This window comes from Anabrus simplex, chromosome 6 (assembly GCF_040414725.1).
Source record: "Anabrus simplex isolate iqAnaSimp1 chromosome 6, ASM4041472v1, whole genome shotgun sequence".
NCBI classification, from domain to species: Eukaryota; Metazoa; Arthropoda; class Insecta; order Orthoptera; family Tettigoniidae; genus Anabrus; species Anabrus simplex.
This window is the reverse complement of record NC_090270.1, coordinates 285,292,655-285,319,632: the sequence shown is the minus strand read 5'-3', so window position 1 is coordinate 285,319,632 and position 26,978 is coordinate 285,292,655. Positions and strand designations below refer to the sequence as shown.

General features: G+C 39.6%; 1 protein-coding gene across 2 annotated transcripts in view; it reads left to right on the top strand.

The window, feature by feature from the left end:
• LOC136876466 (uncharacterized) overlaps nucleotides 1-26,978 on the top strand; it is a 468,653-nt gene that overhangs the window by 395,225 nt on the left and 46,450 nt on the right. For both annotated transcript variants that reach the window (XR_011018471.1, XM_068228445.1), the window contains exons 19-21: nucleotides 566-785; nucleotides 8,074-8,192; nucleotides 15,231-15,411. Coding sequence is in view for 1 of the 2 variants with exons in the window: in XM_068228445.1 (XP_068084546.1) it covers nucleotides 566-785; nucleotides 8,074-8,192; nucleotides 15,231-15,411 (520 nt within the window). In the remaining variant the exon portion in view is untranslated. The remainder of the gene's footprint in view (nucleotides 1-565; nucleotides 786-8,073; nucleotides 8,193-15,230; nucleotides 15,412-26,978) is intronic.

The window sequence follows — 26,978 nt, the reverse complement described above, 5'->3', positions numbered from 1 at the left end:
CTATGCCCACCAGTCAGGCTGATATGGTAATAAAGAAAGTGTCATGCATTGGTAAAATATCTTATAAAATAAGACACATTAGGGTAACCAGGAATAAAATTCGAACTGCAACTATTATTCCTGTAGTACAATTCTGTGCATATGTGCTAAATTATTTGCTTTATATATAAGCAAGTGACAAATGTCTTATTGAGACTCTAATGTCAAGCTGAAGCACTGTTTTGTGCGTTCATTATATTCTGAGTACTGGGGATGCCAGCTGATTTGTGAAATGATTTGTAACTCAATGCTTAGGAGATAAGTTAAAAAATTTATTCCAGAATATCTGTTATTATATAGCTTTCATTACAACAGACATTGTTCTGTGAGGTTGGGATCTAAAACCTGTTGCTCCATTATTGATAAGTATCATGATAATGGTAAATAACTACTTAAAATATCTAGTGAGAATTTACGTTTTGGATATGATATACTGTAAATTAATATGAAATGGTGAACCATAAGTTTTGTTGTCAGGAAAGTGTAATAATTGAATAAATTTATTGTATATTTTTCTTGATTTCAGTATGATATACTGGACTTTACATGGTGTCCTGTGGTGGGCTTTGAGATAGCGTTTAAGGATCGATGGAGAACAATCAAACAGAATGTGACTGCTGGAAGAACAGATTATATCTTCCATAATCTGCTTCCAGAAAGAACTTACAGTTTACAAGTGAAAGCACTGACAGAGTTTGGTCCTGCTCCTCTGTCATCAGCATTGACAGTCACCACACTAAATAGAGGTGAGATGTTTCCTATATTAGTATAGATAAAACATTCTAATGGCATCTTAATTTTAATGATGGTAAACAAAACCTCAATGATGAAAACTCACAGAACTGAATCTGCAGTAAATTATGGCATAAAAAAGGACCAAATTCATAAAAGATCCAAAGACATTCCACTGTCTTTCTGGTATTAACAAGTGAGAAACATTGAGGATTATTAAAATTATAAATTCATTTGGAGTATTGATTGATTAATTCACCTCCCTTGAAATATACGAGGGGCACATTATATTGTTTTACACTTTATTTTTTGTACGTCCAGGTATGGTTCAAATTTCACTTTTGAAGGTGGTGACATGTAACTAGTGACTTGTTCCACCGTTTTGTAACAGCACACGCTCAGGGGCCAGTGAATGCACTAGTCATAGCCATTTCATAACAACACTGTCAGTGTAGGAGCAGACACTATATGATTTGCTTCCTATGGAAAGAAGGCATGACCACTGCAGAAATCCATCGGCACTTGGTGGCAGTCTGTGGAGAACATGCGCCATCACAGAAAACAGTTTACAACTGGGTGGAAGGTTGGAAAACAGGGCGCACATCGGTGGACAAGGGAACCATGTGACAGCGTCAACACCAGCCAACACTGCTTGGGTCGAACAGGCCATCCAAGGAAACAAATGCATCACATTTATGGAAATGGAGGCAGCCACGGGAATTAGCTGAAACACCCTGCAGCAGATCGTGCACGGCTACTTACAGTTGGGGAAGGTGTCATCCACGTGGGTGCCTAGATTCTTGTCTGCAGACAGAAAGCAGAGGCGTGTGGAAATGTGCAGAGAACTTTTGCAACGCCATGATTAAGATCCAGTTGATATCATGGCTAGGCTTGTGACTGGGGATGAGACATGGCTCCATTACCATGAGCTACAAACAAAACAACAATCGATGCAATGAAAGCAGAGGGGCAGTCCACCGCCAAAGAAATGTCGAACAGTGCCATCAGTTGGCAAGCGAATGGCGACAGTGTTCTGGGACAAAAAAGGGCATCATAATCATCATTGACTGGCTGGAATCTGGGGCCACGATTAACAGTGCTGCATATGTGGCAACCCTTAAGTGCTTACGTCATGCCATTCAAACTAAGCAGCCAGGAAAATGGGCTAAAGGTGTGCTTCTGCAACATCTCAATGCCTGGCCCCACACTAGCCGAGAGACCACCGTTGCCATTGATCAAACGGGATTCACGGTGCTGCCACACCCACCATACTCTCCAGACTTGGCACCAAGTGATTTTCTCCTGTTCGGGAACATAAAGAAACCTCTGCATGGTTGCCGTTTTGTGGATTTTGCAGAATTGGACACAGCTGTCAAGGCATGGATACGCAGCACTCCAAAAAATGGTTTCAGGAAGGTCTGGAGAGACTGACACATCGATGGCAAAAGTGCATACAGTTACAAGGAGGTTATGATGAGAAGGTGGACGTAACAACTGATGTGTAATGTACTTCATTTGGGTAGGAAAAAATAAAGTGTAAAACAATATAGTACGCCCTTCATATCATTGTGAGTACAAGGCCAAAAGGACTTTTTCATTTTGTTGGTAATAGATAATGGATAATGAGGTAATAGGTAATGAGATACTGGTCCCTGAATGTACCAAGGTTACTTTTTCTCTGATTTTACGGCACATCCTTCTCCATATAGACTGATCCAAGGCATCTTCTGGGGTGGTGTTCACATATTCCATGTCCTCCTTCATGCGATCCATCCACAATTTTTGTCAGTCTTCCAGACGGTTGCTGGCCTTCAAGCTCCTGGCACATGGCTCTCCTCATTACAGAGCTCTCTTTGCTGTGAATGACATGTCCATACCATCTAAGTCTACCTAACATAGTTTCTCTACAGCTGACACAACTCTCAGTTGAGTTGTCATTAGACATCATCGTTCCTTGCGTGGTCAAATCACAGTAGTCCAAGGCTCATCAGGGCATTCTCATTTTCATAACATGCAGAACCTGCTTATGCTTTTCTGTTGCTGGCCAGAGGGCGACTGAGGACACTACTTGTCTGTATACTTTTGACTTCAAGTACATGGACATCCAACAATCACACAGGATGATATTGATTTCACTTCCCATAGAGAGTTTGAAAATGTATAATTTCCATTAACAGACCAATTATATTGGAATAGTCACACAGGACTCAAGTTACCTGGTGCCATTTCATTTAAGTGGCACTGACTCGGATGTGAGAATACGGAAAGGCTGTCACCATTGCTGCATATGAAGGAGCCAAGGCACTTGAATTGCTCCACTTTCTTGAGATCTTCTCCACTGGTAGTACCATCAGTTTGTGTGACACATTCTATATACTCTGGCTTTGTGAGATTTAGTCAAAGGTGTTCTTTCCATTTCTGCATTTTTCCTGGAAAACTTCATGTTGTTCATCCACCAAAAAGTGTTACCATCATAGAGCCATAGATGGGACACAGATGGGGCAATTGCAGGGCATCCATAATAGTGTCTGAGCTAAAAACAAACAGTGGGGGCAAAATTACAGACCCTGATGTACTCCAGCCTTGATGGTGAAGGGAGACGATGTTCTTGCTGCACATCAGACCACGTTGGAAACATTACACTACAAAGTTGGATCCGCTGGACATAAGCTGTGGGAATATTGTAGGACTGTAAAGGATGCCAAATGAGTGCACGTGGGACGTTGATCGAAGGCCTTCTCCAAGTCAAGGTACACCATGTGGACAGTTTTGGTCTTCTCACGGTGTTTCTCCGAAAGCAAGCAAGCAGTGTGAATGGCATCCACAATTCCACTCTCTTTGACAAAACTGCATTGATTTGGAGTTAAAAGAGACAATCTTACTGAGTCTGGCATCAATTACCTATTCAAATACCTTCATGACATGACCCAACAACCATTTTGGCCAATATGCATGCATTTGGTCACGTCAACTTTGCCCTTCCAGATTGGCATTGTTCTCCCAATTTCTGGGGCCACACCATCTTTGATAATTCAGTCGAGGAAGGCAGCAAAGACTGTGGCTCCTTGGTAGCTGAGGATCATCCACACTTTGGCTGGGATGTCATTGGAACCAGCTACTTTCCTATTCTTCTTCATCATATTTGTTGCTTCTTTGACCTCCTTAATGGTAATTGGTGATACAGGTACACAGATTGAATTCACACTTTGGGTTGGATGCTGCCCAAATTCCTCAATACTCATTTTGGTGAAGTAGCCACTCCATCAGCAAAGGATGGTGGGTGGATCTTGGAGGAAACGGTGGTCTCTGTCCTTAATGTGCTTGACATGTCCAATAACCTGAGTTGCTTTATGATGTGCATGGGCCAAATAGCAGATTTCATTTTCTCCTTCAGACAAATCCAATTCACCATATACATGATTGTAGTAAGCAGCATTCATTGCTTCTTCTGTTAGTCCTTGTTTGGCAGCTGCTTTTTGCAACACATACCATATTTTTTCACATAATTAACGCACGAAACATGAAAAATACAGGCAAAAACTTCAGATGCGTAAATTATTCAAGGAATTCAGATATTTAAAAGTCATTTACAATTCATTTACATTTAAAAGGGCATACCATAAACACAATTGGTTAACTCATTTGCGGTTATCGTCATTTGGCGTAAAATTCCGGTGTGAGATTTTTTTCTGAAAAGTCAAATAGGGTACATCAGGCAAGTTGGACATGTGGGTTTGAAGTAGGCCTTGCCCTTACGAGCTGACAATGCAACCTGAAGTGAAATAAACATGAACTAATAAAAGTACAATTCATGTAATGTCATAATAATGACATACCGGCAAAAAAAAAGAAAAAGAAAAAGAACTGTCCAACATGAGAAGGGCCCTTGCTAGATTTCCTCAAACCTTTCGTATCCAATCTTGTACGAGTGATGTGTCCATCCACCCTTTTTCTTGGATACGAACATGGATCCCTCGTGGAAATCATACTTTAGATATTGTTTTTCATTTTAGAACAACGTAAGGTGCAAGCTTTCTGCCATCAGCTTTTGCAGCAAGCATTGATGTTCATTGTTGTTTTTTACTTCTGGTAGTCCATACGATAACACTCGATGTCCCTTTCTTATCGATTGTTTGAACTGTGGCAAATGGAAACTGATTGGCATCTGACCTGCGATTTCTATTTGGGAGATCAAATATTCCTTCCATTTTATGCTTCTCAATCATAAAGCGATGAAAATCATTGCTTTTTGGTTTCAATCATTCGGCATTTTTTGGCATTATCTTGTTCTTCGTCGAAGGGAAAGTCCATTTCTCTTCATAAAATTATTCAACCAGCTGCGGCTAACCTTCAAATCCGAGACTCTGATTCCATGAGAAATGGCATATCCAACGTTGCATAACAAAATCATATATTTAAGCAGATCCTCCTCTACTTGCGGAAACTTGCCTTTTTTTTTTTGGTCTGTGAAATGCTTTACGAGACTTGTTTGTTGCTTCAAGTGCACTTCTCTGTTACCACGGTAGCGCACGTTGCATTCGGACACTAAATACTTGCGGCCAGCTGCCCTGTTCTCATATGTTTCAGCGTAACTGATCACCGCAAGTTTATATGATGCAGTATTACTCGAATACTTGCTCACTGTGGACTAACAAACAATTTTGAGATCATAGAAAATGTATGTCCCATACCCAAAACACATATAAAATATGTTTGTACCAGACTGGAATAGAGTATCACCAGTCACTTCTGGGCTGATTCTTTCACTGAACTAGTGCAGTAGTATTTCCGACCGGCTGATAACAGCACATTGCTAGGTATTTGGAATGCTTGGTTACGCAATAGGAAGGCTGCTACTTGAGTAGCTGACATCTTTATTTCAAAATGCATCCGGAGCTGCGTGATGGATGTGCGAAGAAGTGGGTGCGTCAAATATGTGAACATTTCATTTTCTCCACTTTGGACCCAAAAATATTGGGATGCAAGAATTATGTGAGAAAATATGGTAATGCTGAAGATCTTTATCGGTGCAGGACTGGAGCTATGTTTTTATTCCCTTCTCTTTATTCTCACAGCCACTAGCACTTTTTTTGTTCCACCACCCACATTTCTTTAACAATGGCTCATTTTCCTGGCTTTGTTTTCCCAAGGATGGCAGTAGCTGCAGCTTGTTCCTGTCCAGACAAGCCATCCCATATGGCAGCTGCTGGATGAGTTGTGTCCATGTTGATAGGACCAAGGGCTGCCGTAAAAGAGTTTTTCATTCATGCAAGCACCCTCATTATCTGTTTGACCCCATTGTTTTAAGGCTGCTTTATGCCTGGAATATTCATCTAGAGGTCCATAAAGGAAGGCCAATGCTGGGGGCAATTGATTCTGAAGGAATCACTAGAACATAGGTCAACTTCAAGTAATGTCGTCTTACAAGCAGTTAAGCTATCTATTTGAGTCTTATGCCCACTACTGGTGTAGGTGATGAGATGTGTGAGCCTCTTCTTGAAGTGTGTGTTGATCACTAGGAGCTAGTGTGCTTCAGCACAGTCTGAAATTCAGGTACCATTGTAGTTGCGAGTGCCAAATTCGTTATCTCCATGACATTAGTTGTAGCCATCTCTCCCCGATCCAACATGGCCACTTAGGCCTCCTTCTAATTCCAGTCTTTCACAAAATTTGTCCTTCTCGTCATCAGGAAATCCAGTTTCGGGTGCATAGCACGTGACGAATCAGAGAGTTATCATACTGAACTCTATTTGATGGTAATGAACCATTCAATAAACGTCAACGACATTGTCCTGATACTTCTCATTGATCATGATACCAACACTATTCTGAGTGTCTTCTTCATCATTATACTATAGCTTTTATCCTTTGTCAAATTCCCTAGCTTTTGCTCCTTTCCACTTCAATTCTTGAATGTACATAATTTCATTGTGGTGGTTACTCAGAGTTTTGGACATTTCTTGACCTCTTCCAGTCTTTGTTCCAATATTGATGGTTGCTGTTCGCAGATGGACTAGTTCTTTAGCCTACCCCATCAGCTGCTCGAGTTGGGGTTGGAATCGGCATATATTGCTTCTAGGGGATGCCCTAGCAATCATATCCAAAGTTTGACTAGATGTAACCATTGATGCAACCAAAGCATACTACAACTAATGTGTCTCTCCTTCTTTCATTGAAGGCATTTTTTACCTACTGCCAGGTGCTAATAGGAGGCTGATCCTTTATAGGACGGACGTCTTTTACAGCCACTTCGCTGAAGTACAGACGCTGCTGAGTGAAGATAGTTCCTCCGCTTCATCCTCCGTTGGAATGTCCGCTTCCACCTTCAAAATCATTGACCATCTTCTCTTGTAATCCTAGAAAGAGGCCCTTGCAAAGCTACCTGCTTGGTCAGCTGTGCTAAGTTTTTTTTAAAGACATGTTACTCCTCTACCACTTACTCTATGTACTGGCTCGTAACAGGCATTGCCTGGCTTTCCAAACGTTGGACCCAGGTTGACTGCTTTCTTTTTCTTACTCATCATCATTATCATTTTCATTTCTCTTTGTCCCAGCTCCTGCCAGGTTGGGATGTTGATGGCCCTTTTCCACTTTTCCTTCCACCACTCCGATTCAGTAATTGTATTCCAGTCCAGTCTTGTCTTCAATTTCTTATACTGTTCTTGACAGAGTCCATCCATCTTGCTCTGGGCCTCCCTCTTGCCCTCTTTCCTTCTATCCTAGCCTCCAATACTTGTTTTGATATCCTTCCCTCCTCCATCCTCATAACATGTCCAAACCACCTCAATTTATTCTTCTCCATCCTATCATCCCTATCTCTTTTCTGACCTCAACGTTTCTTACTCTGCCTCTCCTTGTCTTCCCTACCATACTCCTCAGGAACTTCATCTCACTGGCCTGAATTTTACTCTCATTTCTTGCTTTCAAAGTCCAAGTCTCTGATGCATATGTTAATATAGGGGTATAGTTCATCTTGTACACTACCTCTTTATTTTTCATAGGAACTTCTCTGTTCCACATCAGGTTCCTTACATTCTGGTAGAATGTATTTCCCACTTGTACCCTTCTGCTTATCTCTTTATCCAACCTTGCATCTTGCATTATTTAATTTCCCAAATATATGAAGTATTCAACAAACTCAAGGTTTTGTCCCCTGATACTAACAATTCCTTCTCTTTCTTCTGTTGTCAGAGTGTTCCTCCATATGAAATTGTTATTGTTTTGCCATGATTACACCTTGTTAAACAAACAGGTATGACGTTAAAAGTAAAAGAACTAACATTTTTGTCTTCTTATTTTTAGCTCCTGGAGAAGTGCTCAACTTGCAGGCTTCAGCTAAGACTCCTGGGGAAATGTTTGTTTCATGGAACAAACCCCGATTCAGCAATGGAACAATTTCACGTTACCGTGTAGAATACGAGGTAAAAGCACTTTTCTTTCAGTACCTTTCCTTGCTTGAATTTTGGTACATCAGAGGTACAAGATCAGGTGTGTTCGTAGGGATGACTCATAACCAAATGGCACTAGTAGAATCATGATATTTCATTATTTTCAATAGAGCACTACACAGACAGCTATTCAACATCAGAATAGTTGGAAGTATGCTCCTTGTGCAAATACCATCCTACAGAATTTAAAAAAATTAGCTCAGAGAGTAAAGGATTCCGGGTTCAATTTTCTGGGGCAGTTATATTTTCTACTTTTATGTCCTATGCAATTCTTTTCTTAATAATTACATTAATTATTATTACTGATATAGTGGTGAGGGAGAGTATTAGCCTTGTGATATCACAATTGGGTTCTCACTAAGGCAACCGCAGTTTGAATCCCTGCCAATGCATATATGATTTTTGAAATGTGAAGTCATGTTCTAATAGTTTGGATTCCATATAAATGATTTTGATATCAACAGTCACATAAAACTGAAAGCTTGCTTTGTGCTTCTAATTTTATTATTATTATTATTATTATTATTATTATTATTATTATTATTATTATTATTATTATTATTATTATTATTATTGCCCAACTAAGGAGTGCGTTTAAACTCATTTAGCACAATGTTTCTTCTTTTGTTCCAAGTATCTCTTCATTTATTCACTGTGTTTCTTTCTGCGTTCTTCTGTACATCCTGTATGTTTTCTTTTAGGTTTCTCTGAAAAATTTATATTTACTTACTAAGATTCTGAATTTTATTCTATCCTGAATTATTTCTTCAATAATGCCAATTTATTGCAGATATTTATTTCCACTAACCAGTTGTTTTGTTTTTTCAAAGGTAGTGCAAGATTTAGAAGTTTCTTTGTCAGCCCATCCTGTATAGTCATCTATAGAATTTTAATCCCCCTTTTTTAATTGTACGGTATCTGTAATTTTTCCTGTGATTAGATAAATTTCCTATGGTTTCTTTTTCATTAAAATGCCATTTTTTATATCTTGGTCCTAGGATTTTTCTGAGGATTTTCCTCTTGAGCTTTTTACTGTCTTTTATTTGCCAATTATCAAGGTTTCAGATGCATAAAGTCCCTCTGGTTTGATGACCATGTTGTAGTAACGTAATTTTGCATTTTTGATATAGATTTCCAGGTGATTTTGTAAGCTCTTTGGAGTTTAGCAGTTCTTTCATTGTAAGCTTCCTGATTTAACCCTGCTAGTTGAATAATTTTACCTAAATACTTGAATTTATTTACTTAGAGGATTTTTCTGAAAATGGTAATTAATGGTTGGTTGTCAAATTTTGATCTAGTTCCTTCCATGTACTGCATCATTTCAAATGAAATTTGGAGTCTAATTTTGGCCGCTATTTCATGAAGATTTTTATGATATAGATTGCTTCTTGTCTGTTGTTATAATGGATTGCTAGGTCAACTGCAAAAGCTAAGCAGTTGAGGCAAATTTTGTTTTTAAAAAGTCTGCCAGAATATATCCCTTTAGTTTCCTTTTTTCCATTCATGAATCACTTTTTCCAAAACTAGATTGAATAGGAATAGGGATAATCCAACTCCTGGTACTGCTTTTGAACGGTTCAGAAATTTTTTCCCAGAAATGTAATTTTTGATTTTGTGTTGGTTAGAGTTTGAATAATTCCCTTGTTTTTCTATCAACTTGGAATTCCTCTAGTGTGTTGAACAGTGTCTGTCTGTCTATGCAGTCATATGCCTTTTTGAAGTCAACAAAGGTGATTACTGTTTGTTTGGTTTTGAGAATTTGTAAGATGGTTATTAGGTTTAGAATTTTTTTGGTGCGTGATCTTCCTTTTTGGAATCCTGCCCGATAATATATAATTAGGTGGTCTGTTTGTTTATCTAATCTATTAAGTAGGGCTTTGGAGAAGATTTTATAGATGACTGAGAAGAACGAAATTCCTCTGTAGTTATTAATATCTGATTTGTCCCCTTTGTTGTGAAGTGGATGAATTAATGCACATTTCCAGTCCTTGGGAATTTCCTCAGTATGTCCTGCAAGATTTCTCGAATACCATTTTGCCCCTCTTACCACACCAAATTACTCCCCTAAACAAGATTCCTCAAACTTTTATGATAGCAAAGCAAAGCAAAGCAAAGTAAAGCAAAGTCATCTCCATACTGGCCATGAAGGCCCTTGGAGGAGTGGAAGGTAAAGGCTTCCACTATCTGTAACCTCAGCACTTGATGGGGTAGAGTGGTTAGCTCTATGCCTGGCCACCTTTGCCCCCAGGAATTAATCTGGTACTCATTTTTGGTGTAGGCTGAGTGAACCTCAGGGCCATGTGCATCACCAGAAATGGAAATCTTGTTTCTTAAATTTTATGACTTCCTGACGGGGATTCAAACCCACGTTCTTCTGGGCGAACCGAGCACGCCTTTACCGCCTTGGCCAGGCAGCCCCTACTTTTCTGATAGTTGCAGATAAAATATTAAAGAATGGCACTAAAGAAATATTACAGCTACCAGCAGACATTCAAGATCACGTCATTTATACTGGAGGGAAGTATAAAGGGCTTAGTTTGTTTCACACTACTTGGGAAACCAAACTGCACCATATTAACATTTTGCGATAAATTAACGCAGACAACTAATGGGTACATTAATGAAACTAGGAACTTATAAAAATGTCTGACTTATTTGCAAGATCTAGGCATAGATATGAATGATCAACTTGTGTTCAAAAGTAACCATCCTCCCAGTGTAAGAAAGGTTAAGCAGGTACTACAATATGTAGAAGTTCAGTCATCGATGAAGTTGCTGCACAAAGTAAAGTGCATTAGGCTCTTCCAGGAATTCACACTAGGGAACAAATAGATAAGAGATCACTGAGGCTTATCCTGTGCAGAATGCAGAGAGAGGACCAAGATGATGGCAAATGTTAGCGTCATTTGTTCCGTGCCAGAAAGGTCCCAGGACAGCACCCTCTGTCAGCATTGCCACAGAGGGTATGAAAGCTTTGCCTATGTCCTGGGTGCCTGTTCTCACGGGAAGGTAATGGGAAATACCCGCCATCATTCAATATGGCACATGATCGTAAAATTGCTGAGAGATCAGGGTTTAATAGCGCATGAAGAGGTTGCTGAAATGGCTACCAATGGGAATAATAGGCATAATAGCCTTTCAACCAGCTAACAAGCAAGGATTGATCTTAGATCCCACAGTATGCTTTGAGTCACATGTTGGCCAGCCTGAAGAGGAGGAAGCCAAGAAGAAGTCTATTCAACAACCAACCGTAAAATATAATAAATGCAAATATCACCTAAACAACATCTCGGTCCATGGACTCATGATCGGTGCTTGGAGCACAATCCCTAAATTTCTGTGGGATTCTCTTGGACTCAACTGGACACAACTTCATGACTTCGCTAAGTTTCCTTGTGGAAATTTCTTGATCTTAAAATCACTATTGTCACAATACTAAGTTGAGTAAACATCTTCTTCTTTTCTTCATGGGGCCTCTAAATATTAGTTCCTAATTAGCGTCACCTCTAAGATACTTTGCTACCATGTTATTCCTTCATTTCCACCTAGATATACCTGCTCCCTTCACAAAGCTGCAGGATGTTCTTATTAGGCCTTCTTGGATTTTTTCTCTCTCTTCAGCTGGTAGTCCTAGAGTGGAGAGTCTAATTCTACCCAGCGCCTCACATTCGAAAAGTATGTGTTCAGCTGATTCTTCTGCTTCATTGCATTTCCTACATATGTTGTCTCTTATTACTCCTTCCAACTCATTGGCTGAATGGTCAGCGTACTGGCTTTCAGTTCAGAGGGTCCCGGGTCCGATTCCCGGCCAGGTCGGGGATTTTAATCACTTCTGATTAATTCTTCTGGCTCAGGGACTGGGTGTTTGTGTCTGTCCCAATACTCTCCTCTTCATATTCACACAACACGCTATACTACCAACCACCACAGAAACACTCAATAGTAATTACATCCCTCCATATAGGGTTAGCGGCAGGAAGGGCATCCGGCCGTAAAACAGGGCCAAATCCACATGTGCGACACAGTTTGCACCTGCAACCTCACAGGTGTGGGAAAAGCGGTAGGTGCTTTTCAGATGGCAGTGTCCTGTCAACAGTCCTACTACCCATCTTATATTTTCTCTGCTGAGTTTGACAGTTCTTTAGTATGCTTCTTGTTTGGTTGTTTTATCAGTTCCTTTGCAAGCCTGCATCCTGGAGTATTTTTCCAGTTCTCCATTTGTTTCTTTTGTACCCATTTTCCTATGTAGTGTCGGGCTTGTCCATAGGAAATCCCGCATACAGGTTCTGCATCTACAAAATGTATTTCTGCTCCTTTCCTGGCCAGTTTATCTGCCTTTTCATTTCCTTCTATACCTTCATGCCCTGGCACTCATATTATTTTGACAATGTTGTACTTTGAGAGCTTCAGGAGAAGTGAGTGGCAATACCAGACAATTCTCCGGACTGCCTCTAGTGCCTTAATGGCTGCTTGGCTGTCCATAAGTTCTTATTCCTTCAGTAAACATGCTCCCCAATCTTCTTATCTATAAAATTGGATGTTGGTATATTTGACGTTAATAGACTCAAAAACTACTGGACTGATTTTGCTGAAATTTTCACAGTTTGTTCTTATCTGAAGTGGTTTGAACAAAATCTGATTGGTAGTTCGGCACTTAGGGGTGAAAAAGAAAATAGGGGAAGATAAGCAAACTGCAAGACAAGTCTGATCAGCGGGTTGCCTACCCAACAGTATGTGAAGATTATGATATGGTGCCAAAACTACTGGACATAAAAGAATGAAATTTTGGATGTTAAATTTATATTACGATGTAGGTGCATGCTAAGGAAGGATTTTTGGATATTCTGCCGTTAATGGGATGAACAGGGGAGCAAATTTTTAGAATGAGTATCTATATCTCAAAAACTTAACAATTAAAGATGTGAACATTAGTATTTGGAATCTCCTTTAAAAATAAGGAAACACGTATATTTTTGTTTCTGAAAATTCCTTTTAAGGGGGGGGGGGGTGGTGGTGAAAAGAGGTTAAAAAGAGGTTGAATACTTTTTACGAGGATACTTATATCTTAAAAACTTAAGATATTACAGACGTGAAAATTGGTATTTGGAATCTTCTTTAAAAATAAAACATTTTTTTATTTTTGGAAAATCCAGTTTAATAGGGGTGAATGGCATTGACAAAGGGGGTGAGATTTTTTAAAAGACTATATATATCTACAGTATTTCTCAGAAAGGTAACATTTTACACACGTGAAAATTGGTATTTGGAATGTCCTGTGAAGGTAAAGAAACACAGGTAATTTGTTTTTGGAAAATCTGCTTAAGGGGAACTGAAAAAGGGGATGAATTTTTAAAATGAGCATATTGACAGCACATCTCAAGAACTTAACATGTTACAGACCTGAAAATTGGTATTTTTAATCTTTTAAAAAAATAAAGAACCACATATTTTTTGTTTCCGAAAAAAAAACACTTAAGAGAGGAAGGTAGAAAGGACTGAAAAGGGAGTGGAATTCATTTTATTAGCATGCTGATATCTCAAAAATTGAAGATTTTACAGACGTTAAAATTGGTATTCAGAGTCTCCTTTAAAACTAAAGAAATACATTTTTTTTTTTTCGGAAAATCCACTTAAGGGGGTGAAAGAATTGAATTCATTGTATGAGGATACTTATATTACAAAAATTAGAGGTGTTGCAGATGTGAAAATTGGTATTTAGAATCTCCTTTAAAAATAAAGAAACACAATACTTTTGTTTTCAGAAAATCCACATAGGGGGAATAATTGAGACATTAGTTGAATTATTTGTTACAAGGATACTTGCATCTCAAAAACTGAAGATGTTATAAACATGAAAATTGGTATTGGAATCTCCTTTAAAAATAAAGAAAGATGTATTTTTGTTTTCGTAAAATCTACCTGGGTGGATTGGGTGTGGGGGTAGGACTGATAAAGGGGTTGAATTATTTTTATGGGGATACTTGTATCTCAAAAACTGAAGATGTTACTGACGTGGAAATAGGTATTTGGAATCGCCTTTAAAAATAAACATTTTTTTCGACTTGAGAGAAGACTACTTCTCACACCTACAGTTCTAAGTCGCATCTTAGCCCCAAAAGGCAATAGAACAAAGGTGGTTTACAAAGACTTTCTGGGTTAAATGAAACTCAATTCTTCGGTGAGTTTTTATACTTCAGGGATTTTCAGATAATGTCTTAGTACAGTACCGAGGAACGATTACTTTTATCAGATGACGAAATCCACGCGAGCGAAGCCACGATTAACTGCTAGTCATTTATATACCACTTGATGAACTTTACATCATATTATATTTCCTAATTTATTTCTGAATCTTGTGTTCTTTTCTATCTTTTCTATCTGAGACGTTCTATCAGTTTTGCCAATGAAAGACAAACAATATTTTGTGATTATATTTTGTCTTTGTGGCAGCCTCCTCATCAAGGAAGTTGTATTAATAGTAAAATGTAATATTAATAAATACTGTATTATATTAACTTTTGTAATATATATATTTTTTATTGTTGGTTTGTTAAAATTAGGAAAACATTAGGATGTAATTTGCAAGTGAGATTTTTTACTGCCTTAGGACCTCCATACAGCATAGCACAAAGTTTTACCACAAGAAGTAGGACATCAATTAATAATTGCTTAAAAATGAGTAAAACATCCAAACCCCCAGTAAAGCTAATACAGTAGCAAAATTCATGATAACCCCAAAAGTAACCAAATGATGATTGTAACATACATGAGAGAGGTTCTAATCAATTTCACCATAAGTCCAGATGTACATAGATATATGTACATAAAACAACACAGAACTAATTTTTGCAATTTAAGAATCTCATATTTGGGTTGTTCCATATTGACTTTACAGTAAAGAAAAATATGTAATTGTAACCATTATGTCCATCCCTTAGATCACAAATCAGTGATGTCTGAGATTTTGAGAACATAATGGACCTAATACTGTTTTATTTATTCACACTGTAGTGTATTCGCTTGCTGGCATGTTCTCTTCCTTGTGATGAGTCAAGTGGTCAGATTGAAGTGTCAACAGAGTCTGTGACATTAACAAGACTTCATCCTCATGCACAATACAGGATTAAAGTAGCAGGACTTACTGCTGCTTTAGGACCATATAAATCAATATTAACAGCAACTCTACATACAGGTAAGGAATACTCCTCGATTTTTGCTTAGATTTAGTTTAGTTTAGTTTTGGGTACCCACATATCCTTAGATCTTCATAGTTGGTGGGGACGGAGAAAGCAATCAAAAGAATTGCTAAACTGGGTCCTTCTATAGTTCCAACAACTTTGAGGCAAGTCCTTCAAGCTTTTTTTTTTTTTAACTATTAAGTCCATGGGTATTTCAAATAGACTGCTATAATATCTCTCTTCATACATGGAAAATGGAATGAAGGTTAGGAAATAACATCTATTTTAAAACACATATAACAGACATTTGCTAGTAACACATTATGTGTTTTATATTTTAATTGTGTTTAAGATCTAAACAAGGTTCAGTCATTTAGGGACTGGTACCCAGGATATAAAATTCATAGTGATGGGTTCACACTGGAGTATTGTGTGATTTAAAAAAAAATATCCCTGTCAAACTAAGTTCAAGGTACATCACTCTGTTGCAAAGCCAGTAGTATAGTATGGCAGTGATTCCTGTTCAGCCAGAAAATTACACATGAATGTGCTGAGAACGAGTAAGTTGACTGGACGAAATACAGAATGAGAAGAACAAGGAAATTATGAGAGTGGACCCCATTGTCAGAAAGATGTTCGAAAGAAGACTCCAAGGTATGGCGACATGAGGAGAGCCCAGTCCACTTCTTTAGCAGAAAATATAATTGAACTTTAAGGTAAATGAGAAAAGACCTAGCGGAAGGCGAAAGCAAAGATGGATGGACATGTTCAACAACAATATGAAAGCAAGAAAGCTAAGGCTGTGTGGTGTTTAAAATCAGGATGAAGTTGAAACAGCATTCTAGAAAAGCAGGATAAAAATGCCCAGAAAATTATTATTATTATTTTTTATTTTTTTTTTTACGAGGGATTGTGGAAAATCTTCAAAAGACTCTTGTGAAGGGTCCACACTCCACAAGTGTGTGGGATTCTTACCCACTAAAAACCACACACCCTTTTCCCACGATGTGTGTCATCACCCCGGAACCGCTCTCACATTACTTCAGGGTGATACCGTGCTTTGTCTTTCAGACACCTTCTTTCTTCATTTCTCCTTTACGAACGTTCGTATGCTTCCAAATCCTTCTTCTTCTGACGAAGGACGTTCTCCATGTACACTGCCACGCGATCCCAGGATTCCTGGTTTCGCAGCATCACCGAAATAATATTATCTGTTGTCAATTCTCCTAGTTCAATTTCCACACATCTTCTCTGAATCGTCTAATGGCCGCATACAAAAAAGGTGTGAAATACGTCGTCAGTGTCATCACAGTATATGCATGCTGCGTCACTCGCTCTGCCCACTTTATGCAGGAATTTCCGGAAATATCCATGTCCTGTTAGAAGCTGCGTGAGGTAGTAATTTACTTCACCATGGGCCCTTTCAACCCAGATATCCAAGCGTGGTATCAGTCGCTTGGTCCATTTGCCTCGAGGGTCACTTTCCCATCTAAGTTGCCATCGCCTTATCCGTTGACTGAAAGCATGCTTCTTTGCACATTTTTTTCCCCAGCTCTCCTTGGGTACGCCAGATTTCATGTCACTCCAATGCAAGTAGATCTATTGGGGCTATTGCTGCCACCGTGAGAATTGCAGGTTCGGAAACCATGTGGTATGCACGTGCAATACGTAAAGCCGCTCTCCGTTGTACGGCAGCTATCCTTCTCCGATACCAAGCAAATCTCAAGGATTCAGCCCAGATTTCAGAGCCATATAGGAGCACTGACTGAGCTGTTGACATGAGAAGACGTCGTTTACTGGATTTCAGACCTTTAATATTTCCCATTAGTCTGCTAAGTGCAGTCATGTATTTTAATGCCTTGTCTGTCACTTTCTGAATATGATTCCAGAATGTGAGCTTGGAGTCAAGTGTCACTCCTAGATATTTTGTGCTCGCAGATGTTTCAATCACTAACTCTCCAACAATCATTGGTACAAGAGTTTCGATCCTTTTCCTCGTCAGAAGAACTATCTCCGTTTTGTGTTCGGCTAATGTTAGACTGTGGCTCATCATCCATTCTTTTATGCACCGCATCACCTGGTTCAGTTTGATTTGAGCCATTTCAACATTACGAGCTACTATCAAGGCGGCTACATCATCAGCGTAGCCCACAAGCTTCGTGTCCTCTGGCATTTCCAAACGTAACAAGCCATCATACATTATGTTCCAAAGATCTGGACCGAGGATCGATCCCTGATCTGCACCAGCCTTCAGGCGTTTCGTCTTTTCTCCATCTTCCGTATCATACAACAGAGTGCGATCTTTGAAGTAATCTCTCATTACGCGCATAAGATATTGTGGTAGCTTGAAGGTTTCCTCAAGAGCTACCAACATGTCGCTCCATCTTGCCGAATTGAAGGCATTCTTCACATCCAGGGTCACAAGAAGTGTCAATGTACGGGAATGATGGTTGCCCATTTGTGCCCTTTCTGCTGTATTCACCACCTCCCACACTGCATCTAGCGTCGAGTGTCCTCTCCGAAATCCATGTTGGCGAACAGATAGATCCCCTGCTAGTTGAACTGCTGAGAGGATTCTGGGCTGCAGAAGTTTCTCCAGGCCTTTTCCAGCTGTGTCCAGCATACATAAAGGTCCATAACCACCAAGTTTTCCTTTGCTGATCAGAATCAAACGAGCCATTTTCCATTGGGGACTAAAAACACTCATTTGCAGGCAATGATTGTACATATTCAGCAACAGTTCTGGACATAGTTCTGCTATTATCTTTAGCACTTCTGTAGGTATACCATCTGGTCCTGGAGTTTTCTTGTTTCTAAGAGAGCTAATAGCTCTATTGAGCTCTTCTACCGTGAAGAGAAGTATATCATCCAGTTCTTTTTCGTCGTCACAGTCAATCCTCTCTGGATGGTCTGGGAATAGTGTATCCACAATTTGTTTAATTGTTTGCGGATCCACACTCAGGGTTGAAAATGTCACGAGTTTCTTCATGACGATCTTATAACCTTGTCCCCATGGATCATCTTCTACTTCTTTAGCCAGTGCCCACCATTTATCGGCTTTACTTTTTCTGATTGCATTACGGAGTTTCTTCTTCACTGACTTGTACTCCGCTGTGACTGAGGTATTCTCTTGACTGCCTCTCATCCTCTGAGCCCTGCGTCGAAGTCACAGACAATTCTTTCTCAGTTCAGCAATCTCTTCGGTCCACCAGTACGCTGGGCGCTTGCTATTTCGCGGTCTCCTTCAGGGCATTGAGGCGTTGCATGCTTGATGGATTAGCTGCATAGTGAGTTCAACACATACACCAGCTGCTTCTTTCCCTCTACAAGCAAAACATTTTTCAGGTATGTTGTCCATTCCATTCCGTATTACATCAATGAAATTTCCCTTGTCGATACTGGCTACGTTCCACCATGCTGGCCTGCGCAAGATGTTTCTTTCTTGAGGAGATTCTTGGAGCAGTCGAAAGATGATATATTGGTGATCGCTCCCCGTGTAGTTCTCAATCACTTGCCATTCAGAAATCTTAGGCGTAATATCCTCTGATGAAAAGGTTACATCCGGTATTGTTCCCTGACATCCTGGCCGTCGAAATGTTGGCACATTTCCAATGTTGTTGACCACCAAACCCGTTCTGGCTGCCATCTCCATTATATGACGTCCTCTGGAGTCTGTTTGTGGCATGCCCCATTCCAACGCTTGATCATTTACGTCACCAGCGACCACTAGTTTTTTTTCTATTCTGCATATTACATCCTCAAGACCATCAAGTTTCATCTCAAAGTTGGAAACAGATTCATTTGGCGTAAAATAACAGCTTACAATAGTGATTCCTCCAATCTGTACCCAAACAAAACCGTCATCGCATCCATGCTGTGTTACTGGGACTTTTCCTAGATCTGGTATCCAAATTGCAGCTGTACCGAGGTTATCCACAAACCACCCTGGATGGTCCTTCTCTTATGGTTCACTAATAATAACCATGTCTACTTCCATCTTGTAAATCAGCTGTGTCATAAGATTGTTAGCTGTTTGACTCCTGTGCATGTTTGCTTGAAGTATTCGCATCATTTACTGTGATTTTTTTCCTTTTCCAGAGCTTCACGAAATATTGAACATGCTACCGATCCAGGAATATGATTTAGTTTAGCTTCATTGACACCCTTGTCCGTACAAAGCATACATCGTGGATTGTTTTTTTTTACAGTCTACTGCCTTGTGGCCAGATTCTCCACACTTAAAACAGAGCATACCTCTGTCGGAGCCTGTGCAGTTTCTTGCCAGGTGTCCATATGATAGGCATCGGAAGCAGCGAGGTAACATCGTTCTAGCTCTTACTTTGCGGTATAGCCATCCTATCTTAATTCTTCCTGCTTCCAGTAATTTCTGAGCGTCCTCGTCTTTGGTTTCGAAGATGGCAAGTTTCTGTCCCCAGCTGTTTGGTTTCGAGACCGATATTTTCAGTTCTCCATGGGGATTGCCGGAATCTCGTCTTACAGCTTCCTCCACATCTGCGGCGGTAGTGATGCCATCCATGTCTCGAATCTCCAGTGTAGTTTGGGGGATTAAAGCCTTTACATCGCCATCACGTCCGAGGGCATCTCTCAGAGTATTACTGAATACCTCCCTATTTTCAATCTTAGTTGTTTTGTTGAATTCAAGAAGAACAGCTCCAGCTCTTGTTTTACGGATGGATCGAATGCCTGCTCCACTGTCTTCCGGCTTCACCCTGTTCCTGATATCCTTCCAAACATCAGCGAAAGTCTTACCGTTCATCGGTTTGATGATTACGGCTTCTGAATGACTCCTAGATTTAGATTGAGGTTGTTTCCCACTTTTGCTAAGCACTGTACTTTCAGGATCATTACTGGCCTGTTTTGTTGGGATATCTTAGTACTTCCTATCCTCACTCTTCTTCTTTCTCTTCTTCTTGGACAGAAACATCTCCCATTTTCCTTGATCTTCCTTCTCCAAGTCATTTGTCACTGGTGATGTGTTGGACAATTCCTTATTCTCCATGGTAATTGGTCTCTGCTTTAGTTCTTCTGCAAATTTCTTCCACAACATCCTGCATGTTGCTCCAGCCTCTAACACTTCTTCCAGCTTCATGAGGCCATTCTTTATTTCTGTTTTTAGGTTTTTCAGAGGAATAGCAATTATGTTCTTCAACAGTGATCTTGCAGTCTCAAGATATACCTCTTCTTTGTATTGATTCTCCATTATCTGCCGACTGATATCATCATTCAGATTCAGGTCAATACTCCTACCATTTCGGCCATCGTGGATACTTTCCCTTGATACACCATTGAGCTCCACTGTATCACACAGAATGTTTGCTTCTGCCATCATGCCAATGAGAGAGTCTAGCTGGCCGTGTCTTGAGTCAAGGAGATGAAGTTGTGAGTGGGCGGCTGGGAGCTCTTACACTATAAAACGATCGTCTATCTACCGCAGTGTACCTTCTATGTGATTTTGATCTTTGGCAAGATGGCTGCTCACAACAGGATTATTTCACCGCAAACTTTTCAATATTTCACTCAATATTCTGTCATTCCAGTTGTAAACAAACACATCTACCATGCAGTGGGGCTAAAAATAACCATACAAGCTTGTTTCGGTAAGTGCCTTCACAATATAACCCGCTTTCTTGAGCTATTTTGTAGCTGCGAAGTTCACGCATCCTTTCATGTCCAACAAATAATAATAATAATAATAATAATAATAATAATAATAATAATAATAATAATAATAGAAGAATATTTTAATTGTGTTTATTAAACATTTAATCCTTTAATTTTAAAATATTTTTATTTTTAACAGTACTTATTCTTCTTTAAATTCTGGCAATTTACTATAAATATAAATTCCAAACTCGGTCTATAAAGCCAAGAATAATGGCCAAGAGGATTTGTCGTGCTGACCACACGACGCCTCGTAATCTGCAGGCCTTCAGGCTGAACAGCAGTCGCTTGGTAGGCCAAGAACCTAAAGGGCTGTAGTGCTATCGGGTTAGTTAAGTTAGTTATAAACTCCAAATCATCAGTTTAATAGTCAAACAGGCAGTGGCGGTTAGTGCAGAAAATCAGTTGTGTGCTGTAACCCATCCCCCTTCCAAAAAATAAAAATATTTAGAAACATACCGGTATGTGGTTTTCAAGAGGCTCTCCACTGAGTTTTCCACACTGAACAAACACGCAAACAACCCCAATACATATACACATACCTCATAAAAAAGACTATAAAACTATATCATTAAACACACAATAACACCTGCAATGGAGAAATATACATGAACTCAAACACTTGGTGTGAGAGCGTAAAAATAGAACTTCCCAATGTTACCAAAATCATTGAAATAAAACCAGCAATATCATAATGCAAAATTATATGTGATGTTTTTATAGTGGTATTTATAAACTAGACATTTTTTAAATTAAAGAAATTCACAATATCATGTCCTTATTTTGACAACATAAAAGTATAATTTTATAGTTCATCGATTTACAAATGTGGCTATGGAATAGGCAAGTTGGGAGTATTCTATCCTCTTTGGTATTAAAAGACCTGGCGGAAACACCTCTACAGTATTTTGTTTTCCTGTTTGCTTTGAGCGATCCCCTCTTAAATACTACCGCTGAGTCAAGAGGGTGCCACCTGCCACGTTCTCATTTCAGTTATGATGTAAGTGTGTCTAGTGCTGCCTCTCTGTTGTTGAACGAAGAATCGTTGTGAAGTGATGTCTTGGCGGTCTTGGCTGTTGTTTCCACAGCCTATCGGAAAAATTGGGCATTCATGCGCAAAAGGCAGAGTTCCTGCTTTCTGGCAAAAGGCTTAGAAATTCTCGCTGAGCTGTGATCTCACAGCCCAGCACAGCCAACTGGTGTGGAGCGCATGACTGCACGACTAGTTATCTGGTTGTGAAGGGAGTTGAATAATTTCCTATTCTTTGTCTGATGTCTTTTTCAATGCACTGTATTTGATTGTAGATGATATTTTTAAAGTAATTTATTTTTCAAATAGGCAATGTGCTGCAGCCCTATTTCAGCTGCCCCTGCAAATAGGGCATAAAATTTCTCAGAATAAATACTAAACTTCTTGACTCTGAAAGTAGACTGCCATATTTCCCAGCATAATTGCCTGATATTTACACTTAACTTTTAAATAGAAAAGTAGGCTGTGATGATTATACCAAAAAGAGTGCAATGTTTAAGTGAAAACAGAAGTTATATACGAGGGCTATTTTTTTTTCAAGGTCCGATCGGTCGCGACAGTCAAACGCCCACGAATATATGATGAACCACTGCGTAGATGTGTTGCGCAACGTCTCTGAAATGACCGTTATGCGCCTCACCTCAGTCCCGTCAGTAGTGAACGTGCAGCGCGCTCGTAAACATGGCTACAACGATCGCTTCGCCCGCCAAGTGTGAAGTGCGCGGTGTAATTCGATTTCTTCAGGCTGAGGGGTGCAATGCAGCCGAAATTCATCGCCGAATAAGTCATGTGTATGGTGAAACGTGCATGAGCGACAGCAAAGTGCGACAATGGTGCAGGAACTTTACAGCAGGGCGTACAGACGTCCATGATGCAGGTGGCCAGGGAAGGAAGCGTGTGTCAACCGATGATCTTGTTCAGCGTGTGGATCAGGCAATTCAAGAAAATCGTCGGTTCACAATTTCTGTGTTGAGTGCTTCGTTTCCTGAAATTTCTAGGTCAGCTCTCTACACAATTGTGAGTGAGACACTTCAGTACCGCAAACTTTGTGCGAGATGGGTTCCGAAGATGCTGTCTGACCATCACAAAACACAGCGAATGGGCGCCGCTTTAGCATTTCTCCAGCGCTACCATGATGAAGGACAGGATTTTTTGAACAAAATTGTCACAGGGGACGACACATGGGTTCATTTTGAAACGGAAGAAACAAAAGAGCAATCCAAACAGTGGATGCATTCGCACTCCCCGAGTAAGCCAAAGAAATTCAAGCGAACATTCTCCAACAGAAAGTGTATGGCTACTGTGTTCTGGGACCGGAAAGGAGTTCTGTTGGTGGAATTCATGGAACGTGGTTCCACCATTACTGCAGCCGCATACTGTGCTACTATTCAACGTCTACGATGGGCAATTCAGAATAAGCGGAGAGGGATGTTGTCATCAGGCATTGTCCTCCTCCATGACAATGGTCGGCCGCACACTGCAGCTGCCACCACGAACCTCCTGTAGCGTTTCCAGTGGGACATTTTCGATCACCCAGCATACAGTCCGGACCTGGCTCCATCAGATTTTCACCTCTTTGCTCACATGAAACGCTGGCTAGGAGGACAGCGTTTTGACACCGACGAGGCACTGCAGACCGGCGTACAAAGATGGTTACAGGCACAGGCGGCGACGTTCTATCAAGAGGGCATTGACAAGTTGGTACCACGCTACGACAAATGTCTCAATCTGCGAGGCGACTATGTTGAAAAATAGCTGTGATGTATCAGTAAGTGTTACTAATAGAAAAGTGTCAAATTTGTACTGCTGTTTCATTTCGTGACCAATCGGACCTTGAAAAAAATATAGCCCTCGTATTGGTACATATTACTTATTTACAACTCAAGATAAATCCAATTTACATGAGCAAACTAAAGGGGCATATTTTGCCACAGAGAAAGGAAGGAATAATGGAAACCTCCAGAAGTGTCTTAAACACTCACTCACTGATGGATCACTTTCCTTTTGATATTTTACACAACTATATTACTGATATGAAAGTATAAAAAAGAAAGAAAACTCAAGGTGAATCTTTGTAAAGAAAAACTAACAGTTTTATTTACCATAAAACTATGTTGCCACTGTGCATGTTTGCGGCAGTGCAAACTTGTCACCATCACCAACACTCAAAGATTACTATAAAGAATTATGCTCTACATCCACACACTCACTAAAAAGAAAACCAAACAAATTTATATAATTCAGTCTAACGTGTTTCAATACCCAGACAAAGAACTTACCCAAATATTCAGGAAGTTTGGGTAAAAGATGGCATTCAGTACAAATAACAGCCAGACTGACTGGCTCTGATAGTACAACACTGGTCTTCTGAGCCCAAGTTGACAGGTTAAAAATCTTGGCTCAGTCCAGTAGTACTTGAAGGTGCTCGTATATTTCAGCCTCTTGCCAGAGGCTTTACTGGCATGTAAAAGAACTTCTGTGACACAAACTTTCCAGCTTTTTAATGTCCCCAAAACTATAAAAGTAGTTAGTGGGACATGGGACCTAAAACACTATTACACAAATAGCAGAATTCAACCCAGGTACACTATCCAGAATGCTATTTACCTGATCTTGACATACTCAAAGGCAATGAATGTCCCATATCCTATGTTATACTAACTAGTTAGAAATTCAAAATGAGGTAGGCTATCCATAATACCTCAGTGGACTTGAATATAACATGGAATCTGAACACAGTATGTTAACCACTTATTACCGTACCACATTTTAGGCACAGGACATGGACATCTAGCATAGAAATTCTCCACATCAGCCATGAAGGACACGCTCTTAACAATGTAAAATACTAATAAAAACAACCCCTCTCATATCATATGCACACATCAAACTAAACTGTCTCTCTAAGGGCACTGTTAGCCACAACACACTGGAGTTAGCTGCTGAGGGCATTTGCATAGAAAGCTGCAGAATGAGCTCCAATGATGTGATTACTTTCTTTTATAAGACCATCATAAGCCACTTTAAATCTGTAGAGTTATTATTATTATTTTACAATTTACATATTCCATGTGTTCTAGTGTTCAAATACAATTGTTACCAACACATTCTTACATTGTATACACATATTATTTAATATGCAACTGTAAATTAACTGACCGGGCGAGTTGGCTGTGCGGTTAGGGGCGCGCAGCTGTGAGCTCGCATCCGGGAGATAGTGGGTTCGAATCCCACTGTTGGCAGCCCTAAAGATGGTTTTCCATGCTTTCCCATTTTCACACCAGACAAATGCTGGGTTTGTACCTTAATTAAGGCCACGGCTGCTTCCTTCCCATTGCTAGGCTTTTCCTGTCCCATCGTCACCGTAAGACCTATCTGTATGGACAATTCTAAATTCCCAAGGAGGGAGTTAGATATTTTTCACCAATAGAGCATGTCAAAAACATATCAGGTGTAAGGCTTTTCAGGCGTTTGCTCTATTAACCAGCGTTTTGTCCAACGCCTGAAAAGCCTTAGACCTATATGTGTCGGTGCGACATAAAGCTAATAGCAAAAAGGAAAAGAACTGTGAATTTACCTACCTTCGCAAATTTCTGGTTTATTGAGAATTAGCTTCTACCTGCAGCTTTACCCTTGCAGTCATAATTTTTAAAAAATTCAAGCATACTAGATAGAAGAATGGAAAATGCGTAACAGTACTTTGGAATGATGAACAACATTTAACTTTTTATATGTTCCTTAATAGTCAAGAATTTTTTTTTTTTTATAGCTTGTTTTATGTTGCACCGACACAGATAGGTCTTACAGCGACAATAGAATATGAAATGGCAAGGAGTAGGAAGGAAGCGGCCGTGGCCTTAATTAAGGTACAGCCTCAGCATTTGCTTGGTGTGAAAATGGGAAAACATGGAAAACCATCTTCAAGGCTGCTGACAGTGGGGTTCCAACCCACTAACTCCTGAATGCAAGCTTACAGCTGTGCGCCCCTAACCGCACGGCCGAATTTCTTTATCATAACCCACATTTAAACTTAAGAATTTCATTTTTGTCCGTATTGAACTGAGAATGGAAGATAGGAAAACTTAAAAGGGTCCACCTTTTCAATACAAAAATGTTATAGTTTATTTATAACATGTATTTGCACTTGGAACTAGTTTCGACGCTGTTTGGCGTCATCATCAGCCAAAATGTGGGAAATAGGCCAGCATGTAGGCATTTATATTACACAAGGCGTTACATTAAACAATACACATCTTACAAGGAGATAAAAACAGGGACGAATATAGAAACAAATGAATCGTTGAGAAAGCAAAAGTTATACATATTAAAATTAACCTTAACCACACATCTTGCAGTGCGAAAATATTCTTCTTGAATGATTCCTGAATATAAAACACACGCGCACACATTTCTGAAGAGCCAGCAGGCAGGACAAAGTAAAGTGAAACTTTAAGAGTTCTTCTGAGAAGAGTTCATCATTTTTTCTATGTTCCGACTAACTAATGAAGTCTCTCTTGAGTTCCTGATAAACATACACAACAGGAAATTCTCCTTCACTCTCAACAATAGCTATAAAGACCAACGGTAAATTTCATTTTAAATATTGTGCAGAGACGTGAAAGCATGATCTTGAACATGATATAACTCCTTCATTTAACCCAATTTTTTACACAAGGTGTTACATTAAATAATACACATCTTACGAGGAGATAAAAACAGGGACGAATGTAGAAACACATGCATCGTTGAGAAAGCAAAAGTTATACATATTAAAAAAAAAAAAAAAAAAAAAAAAAAAACTTAACCACACAACTTGCAGTGCGAAAATATTTGCCTTGAATGATTCCTGAATACAAAACGCACGCACAC